At 33.8% G+C, this 7796-nt stretch overlaps 1 protein-coding gene across 1 annotated transcript; it reads left to right on the top strand.

Annotated features, from left to right (window-relative positions):
- The first annotated feature begins 391 nt into the window (after positions 1-391).
- Positions 392-4919, top strand: LOC147395750 (cysteine synthase-like). The gene is made up of 10 exons (XM_086452902.1): positions 392-723; positions 1815-1868; positions 1961-2070; positions 2366-2423; positions 2776-2817; positions 2964-3015; positions 3843-3922; positions 4062-4120; positions 4288-4368; positions 4563-4919. The coding sequence occupies exons 2-8, from the start codon at positions 1827-1829 to the stop codon at positions 4104-4106; spliced, it is 429 nt and encodes a 142-aa protein (XP_086309028.1). The 5' UTR covers positions 392-723; positions 1815-1826; the 3' UTR covers positions 4107-4120; positions 4288-4368; positions 4563-4919.
- Positions 4920-7796: the final 2877 nt, after the last annotated feature.

The raw sequence follows: 7796 nt of genomic DNA, 5'->3' as shown, positions 1-7796 counted from the left end.
GACGAGACGAGATGCGAAATCGAATTTTAAAAACATATTTGTCACAGCTTTGTCAGAGCAGAGCAGGTCTGTAACCCGATTTTCCTGTAATTACTATAAATGGTATAAATGGTTGAGGGAGTGATACATCATCAAGATAATTATGTTGATCGTTTAAATATTTGAGTAATGATGAGGTGACCTCAATGGGGGCCACAAGGTGCATGCGCACCGCCCCGCCCCGCCCCGCCACGCCACGCCACGCCACATCACATCGACTGTGTGCAAGTGTGAAGTGATATATATGAATTGGTGTGGCAATAGTAGTTCTCTAAAAAGTTTTTTTGTTTTTTTTATAAATCTGATGTAAGCCATGACTACGAGAGGACTGAGTCGTTATTTTCATTCGATCTGGAAGTTTTGTGGCGTAAACAAGAGCTACAGAAAAAAATTATACGGTTTCCCGTTCTATACCTAGGAAGAGTGTCTACGTGGCAGGTTTTGGTTTGAGAATGATGACATTGGGCTGGGTGCACGGCTTAATTAGAAGCTTAAGGTGGCTTAAACTCGAACTAAAACGTGCCACGTATACACCGTTCCTGGTAGACAGATAGCATTAGAAAAGAAACGCGGCGAATTTATGAGTCCCCAGCTTTATACATCTCCTGAAGTGCGATTCTAAATCCTCAGAGCATGTTATCTTGTTCCGCTGCAACAGCTTCTCTCTTTCACATCGAACAGAAGGTCTGTCAATCTCGTCCTTGTTCTTCTAAAATGGAGACTAATAAATGTAGTGTTGAGAGATACTGTTATGGTTTTTTATGGATTGGGTTTTGTTGTTTTTGGTTGTTTTAATGTTTCTCCAATTTAAATTAAATGTTCAAAGTGAGTGATTTTGCTTGAAGAACTTCCCACAGTGATAATGTTGTTTATTTTTATTTATTTTTTCCCTATTTTTTTCTTAAAAAATAAGATAAGAGGCTCTCTTTGAGAGGAGAATCAGATACGGCTATGTTTTGGTAATACTTTTGAAGTCTAGTTTCTGTTTTTTTAAATCTGGAATTTGAAGTTTTGTTCTAGAAAAGTTATTTGTATATAATAGTCATTTTGACAATATTACCCTTTTGTAATTCTAATAAATTGTTAATAAAAAATCTAATGAAACCATCCACACATTTAACAAACAAAATCAAAAATTAAAAATAAGGATTTTAGAATTTGTATAAAGAAGGGATAAATAATAGAAATTAGTATTTTGAAGAGGGTATTTTAGAAAAAAATAATAATTCAGAATTCAGAAGTTTTATCTCCCATCCCTCATCGTTTAAGAAAAAATTCTGAATTTTGGTACTTAAAGGTTGAAATATGAAATGAAACAATGGCGATAACTTTTGAAGTCTGAATTTAAAGGTGGACCACTTCCATTCAGACTTCGGAAGTGTTACCAAACACACACTAAATCAACAAAGTACAGAGTAAATGTTTAATTCATTCTTCAATAAAAAAATGCATGACAACAGGACACAATTTGGATGAATTGTTACTTAAGCAAATAATTTTTTAATTCTAGCAATAATTTAATGGAGGGTTTAGAGAAAATCTTGTATTTGGGGAAGCTTTAAGAAGAGAGAGATTTGGAGGGTTATTAATGATTTTTACTCTCAGAATTTCATTTTTTCTGAAATTCATAATAGTTGCCACTTCTTCTACTATTCCATATGTTTGATGTCGGTTTTTTTTCTCACATTTTGGTGAAATATTTTGTTTTTGATCTTTAGGTTCTGCATTCAATTCTACTGAAATAGGATATAATTTGTTCCTTAATTTGCTTACAGTAATTTGATAAAATGGAGGAGGAGAAGCCGAGAATTGCTAAAGATGTTACTGAAGTAAGTCTCCACGGGTGTTGAGTTGTAGAGTCGATTTTTTTCTTTTCTTTTTTGCTTTGAGACTGATTTTTTGTGTGTTTCTTCTTGTATAGTTAATCGGTAATACACCCATGGTGTATCTCAACAATGTTGTGGATGGGTGTGTAGCTCAAATTGCTGCAAAGCTGGAGATGATGGAACCCTGCTGCAGCGTTAAAGATAGGTGTTGATTTAAGTTGCTTTGAAGGTTATTGTTAAATCAGATAACGTTGATTATATATGTTGTTATTGCTATTGGTGGTGGTGTTGTTGTTCTAGTCATTATTGACATAAAAGAGGAGAATTTAAACCAAGTAGTTAAAAGGAATTTAACTGATAAAAAAATGCCAATAAAAAAAAAACAAACAAATTTGCTGATAAAAAAGAAGAAGAAAGAAAGATGGGAAGTCAAGCAAAAATCTTGACCCTCAATCATGTATATTCTATCTCATATTGTTTCACCACATTTTGATTTTCAGAATTGGATATAGCATGATTAAGGATGCAGAAGAAAATGGCCTTATCACACCAGGGAAGGTTTGTTGAATATGCCTAAAAAGTCATTTAATTGGGTAAAAAAAATTAGTTTTTTTTGTTTTGTTTCTTTCTATTTATAAAAATAAATGATCTATATTGGGAAGAAAATCACATCCGAATTAGTGGGAGCGGATCCTCTGTAGCTCTATTTTCTTATAGTGCTTTCAAATGGTTAAGAGAGTGCCACTTCAACAACATAAATTGGAAATACACTGTTGAAATGTGGTTGAAAATTGGAGGTTCAGTGACTGTCCATTTTCAAAGTCGTGGGGATCATCTTAAAATAAACACTTTTTTTTTTCTTTTTTTGATGCCTTTGTTTCTGGCATTGGGACTGGTGGTACATTAACAGGTGCTGGGAAATTCCTTAAGAGAGAAAAACCCTGATATTAAGGTTAGCTTGACCTTTTAGTGCTAGCCGGTATATGGTTCTATTTCTTCTATTCACATTTGGGTTTAGGCATGAATGATTAGACATTATTTCCTTGTAACAGATGTGTCTTACTTTTTTATGTTGTGGTTGTGTTTTCAATTTTTTAGCTATACAGTGTGGAACCAGTTGAAAGCGCAGTTCTGTCAGGAGGAAAGCCTGGTGAGTTGTATTGAATGTCTTGCATCTCTTGTTTTCCTTTGCTCCTTGGTGTTCTTACATTCATATTTTTTGGAATGCTCTGCAAGCATGAGATAATTTAGGGTACACTCATGTTTGCATAATCTTTGATGGGTGTTTATCGAGTCGTGTTCAGTCCAAATGCTCTTTTCTCATCTTTGTTATGGGTAAGGCATCTGTGGGTCTTTACTTTCAATAGGGGCCTTCCTTTCCTTTGAGTCCATTTTTATTCTTTACTGCTGGACTTGAACCCACAACCTCAAAGATGCTTTGCAATGTGTCAAACCAACAAAGCCGTGTGTCTAAGCCCTTTACTACTCAATTGTTCAATAAATACACATGTTATTTTTAGCACTATGGATGTGTTGTTATATTTTGATTTTTTTGGTTCTGTTGGACGATAATATTTGATCCCATTGTCATTGTTCTCACACTGATAAACTCAAGAGATAGATGGTATTCACCAAGGTCTCAGTTTGTCTATGTTACCAAGTTTGAAATTTAATTGCTAAACCATCCAATTGTTGTGTCAGTAAAGCTCATAATTACTTTATGTGCATTTTCAAAATAGTTTCCTTATTATGTTTGTAGTTTCAATCGTATTATTTTATGTTCTCACTTCACTCACTCAAGTCAGCATTTGTTGTTCATTAGAAACTGCTACGCATTCCTCATTCTCTATTTTCATCTCTAGGGTGCAATCTCAACAAGCTAGCATTATTTGTTTGGCAACCCCTTGTTACTTTGTTGTGACTTTAATGTTTGAATCTTCACTGACATGTCACATGACATACTTCTAACTGTCTAAGGTCCACATAAGATCCAGGGAATTGGTGCTGGTTTTATTCCTGGTGTGTTGGAAGTGGATCTCATCGATGAAGTTATTCAAGTAAGTCTTAAAGACTTCAGTAATAGATGAGTATTTATTATTCGTTAAAGCTTTAAGTTCATCCTTGCTATCTGCAGACACAGCTATCTTTGAACACCTTCTTATTTCAATGTTATTTTTTGTTGGTGTCTTTCCTTAGTATCAAGTGACGAAGCAATTGAGACTGCAAAGCTTCTTGCGCTGAAAGAAGGGTTGCTGGTAAGTTATCAATCTTGATGAGATATCTGTTTATGGGCATGTTTCTTGTGATAAAGAATACTATTCTACCCACAATCTTTAATTTTATTTTGAATTGGTATTTAAATCTCAGTGGTTGCAAACTTTTTTAATTTTATTTCTTACGATCGAGGGAACATTGATTTCAGGTTGGAATATCATCTGGGGCTGCCACCGCCGCTGAAATTAAGATTGCAAAGAGGCCTGAAAATGATGGAAAACTCATAGTTGTAAGTTTTTTGTTCCCCATTGCTGAATAAATTTTCTATTAGCTTAGTAATTAGAAATCATATAGGAAATACCTTTGCTTGTCCTATTGAATAGTTGGTCACGTATATCCCGCATATCTATTCTGCTATGTTGTCCCCTCATCAGCCACAAAACCTACTCGATTAATCTCTCATTTCTTTTACTACATATGCAGGTGATTTCCCCCTGCTTTGGAGAGTGTTATTTGTCCTGTGTTGTTTGAATCCGTGAGGCGGGAGGCAGAAAACATGGTCTTCGAACCATGAGATGTTTCCCATCATTGTAGAGGGTCTATACTCATTATCTCTTTGGGTATTTGGGTCTGAAAGTGGATGAAGATGATTATGGTTCTTTAGCAGTGTCTTGTTAGTTCTTCTAGTCTTCAGTAGTTCATCTGATACATGGTTTTCATGCCTATTTGATATTTTATTTGTAGTAATTTATAAGAATGTGCTTGGATTGGAACTGATGTTGTTAGTTATAGAAAATTTGAGCTTGAGGCTTGTGAAAGATTGAAGATAGTTTGGAGTTATCGAGATTGTGCCACTCGACGAGATTTTCTAAAAATCTTTTAAATTGCGAAATTAAGTATAGTTTTTTACTTTTAACAATAAATAGCTAGCTACTCAAATTCAAGTCCCATATTTTCTCTCATGAGACTCTGCGTCTTTGTAGGTGATTTAGACAATAACCCTCACTGTTTTGGTGAAAATTTTAGATACCCTTCATCTAGCTGGCCCTTATTTTGATTTTCTCTCGTAGACTAATCAAAAATAACATAAATGCCTTATCTTCAACTAAACAATCCATTTTTTTTATTTTTTTTTTATTTTTTTAAAATCTGTCAATTTCAAAATCCTTGATTTTTCCACCCAAAATTTCATGTTTCCTTTCCCAAAATCCTTGTTGCTTTTGAGATGTTGAATTTGATAAAATCTCTATGTTGAAGATTGAGGAGAAAACAAAATATGTACCCAAAAAGGTAAAAATGACTGGTTTTAGAAAAGAAAAAGCAAAGGTCTTAGGTTACATGTTGAAGATGTTTCTCGTTAATTTATTAGATTAAGGGAAGGTCATCCTCTTTGGGGGTTAACTAGGATAAACAAGGAAAGATGGTAAAATTAAAGAGGCACTATTGAAAAAGGGGCTAAAAGAGGAAAAATAAAAAAAATTAGAGAGATAGTATTGAAAGGGGGAGAGATAATAAAATTGAAGGGGTGAAGAGAAATGACAAAAAAGTTGGATAGTGTGGACTCCATTCCATTATGACTTGGGTGAGACGTTTATACCTCATAAAATTGTAGTTGAGTAAGGTCTATCATTGTGTTTTATTATATAGAGTAGGGGCCTGTTTGGATTGACTTCTCCAAGTACTTCTGGCACCTATAGAGAGCTAGAAGCATTATATCAATTGTTTGGATACATAAGCTCTTGGAGAAGTAATTTTGTAAAAGAGTAAAAATAGTACTTTTGAGACCAGTACTTCTCAAAATTATTTTTGCGTGGAACAATTTTGTCTGTCAAATATAAGTTGCAATTTCAATTATACCGTTACCAAATTTTACATTTTACTCAATATATCCCTCGTCAACTCATCAAAACAAAAATCCTTCACTCGTGGAAACCATCGACGCTCATTCATCTTGCCCTCCATGCTCCTTCATTGTCATCATCATGGTGAAACCCATTTCAACCTGTAAGCGCTCTATTTCTTTTTATTTCTTTCTTTATCTCTCTCTCTCTCTCTTTCTATCTCTTTTTCTTAATTAGTTCGATATTCATAAAAAACCCTAGCGATTAACTTGCATCAATTTCTCTTCTTGTCCTCTATTAATGAACTTTAATAGAATTCAGAATAGTTCCCAAACACAAAACTCTGTCAGAAGTACTTCTTAGAACCTGTATCCAAACACAAAACTCTATTACAACAACTCCAAACAGTACTTTAAAAAATACTTTTAGGAGTACTTATGTTCTAAGTATTTCTGGCTCCTGTATCCACACGAACCCTAGATTTCTAGGCACGGGCATCCTCTTTGGGATTAAAAGGGGTTATAGGAAAGATGAAAGGTAATAAAATGGGATAGTGTGGACCCCACACCCCACTGTTGTTGGAGGAGACATTTATATTTCACAAATTATAACTAGAGTGAGATCCACAAATATATTTTATTATATAGATAAATTCTCTATTGTCTTAAAAAGCAAACAATGATCCTCTCATAAATGAAATCATAGATATGAAAACGCTTTTGACTAAAATCAAGAAAGAAATGCTTCCTTCTAGAAAATTAGAATTCTAGAAAGATCTATTTTCTAAAAAAGTTTAAGGTTCATCTCTTTTTAGATATTAAAAGAGTAATGCTAGAGTGACTTTGAAAGATATCATTTGATACTGCGTTGATGTCGTGGTACGCATGAGATCATAGATGTTTTTTCACTTGTATCTCAAAGAAAAAACATCTATGATTCTGTGCACACCTCCACATCAACTCAGTGTCGAACACAATGTCGTAGGAAGTCACTTAAGTGTTTCTCATATTTAAAGTTGCCCAAGTAAAAAAGAAGAGACTTATGTGGGTAATAAGGTCCAAGGTGCAACTAATAGATTGATTAATGCACGATAAGAAACTTAGATTCTGATTCTAAATTCTAATTTTGCCTTTTCAAAATCAAACTATGGAAATTGATTTTCATAATTTAAAATCTCATCCTTATTTAAGCAAGAGATATATTAGAAATCCAAAACTACACATCTTTCCAAAGAATAAGGAATATTGAAGTGAAAACTACTCTAGCAAAATTGAGGACCTTTTCAACTAATTTTACACTTTTTTTTGTCAAACTTCCTCTTCTACCATTTCCATGGATTTCTTGGTTTGTAAGTACACACGTATATTATTAAAAGATAGCGTAGAGAAAGAGACATGCAAGTTGTAGGAATTTAAAAGATATATTATTAAAAGATAGTGTTAGAGAAAGAGACATGCAAGTTGGGAATTTAAGAAAAAAATAGAAAGAAAATATTTTTTCCCCACTTTTTAATGAGATTGGGGTGCATGAAGCAATTGTGATGTGCAAGTAGTTGCTCTCATTTATCGTTTTTCTTTTCCCTCAAAATCACTCACCTGCTTTACTCCATGGACTTACTTGCAAGATGGTCAAAAGTCAAAACAAATGATTTTCCACATTGTCACCATTTTAAAATTTGGTCGAGATTGAGACATATCACCCGAGTTAACTTGGTATCAGAGCTGAACGAGATTTACTCACAAAATCATTTTTTTGATCAAATTAAGATTCACGCTCAATTTTTTGATTTTTTAAATGAATCATCTCAATCGTATCAAAAAACTTGTTCGAGACAACTCAATATCGGACATGGATGAGACGAGACGCGAAACCGAAT

Source organism: Akebia trifoliata, chromosome 8, assembly GCF_017979445.1.
Source record: "Akebia trifoliata isolate Shusen 1 chromosome 8, ASM1797944v1, whole genome shotgun sequence".
NCBI classification, from domain to species: Eukaryota; Viridiplantae; Streptophyta; class Magnoliopsida; order Ranunculales; family Lardizabalaceae; genus Akebia; species Akebia trifoliata.
The sequence above is the reverse complement of the archived record's forward strand: the minus strand, read 5'-3'. Positions and strand labels throughout refer to the sequence as shown.

What these genes read in the sequence shown, in the direction of transcription:
- LOC147395750 (XM_086452902.1), top strand. Translation starts at nt 1,827, where the DNA reads ATGGAGGAGGAGAAGCCGAGAATTGCTAAAGATGTTACTGAA. An exon ending in TTGCTAAAGATGTTACTGAA is followed by an intron (nt 1,869 to 1,960) that starts GTAAGTCTCCAC and finishes CTTCTTGTATAG; the next exon opens with TTAATCGGTAATACACCCAT. An exon ending in TGCTGCAGCGTTAAAGATAG is followed by an intron (nt 2,071 to 2,365) that starts GTGTTGATTTAA and finishes TTTGATTTTCAG; the next exon opens with AATTGGATATAGCATGATTA.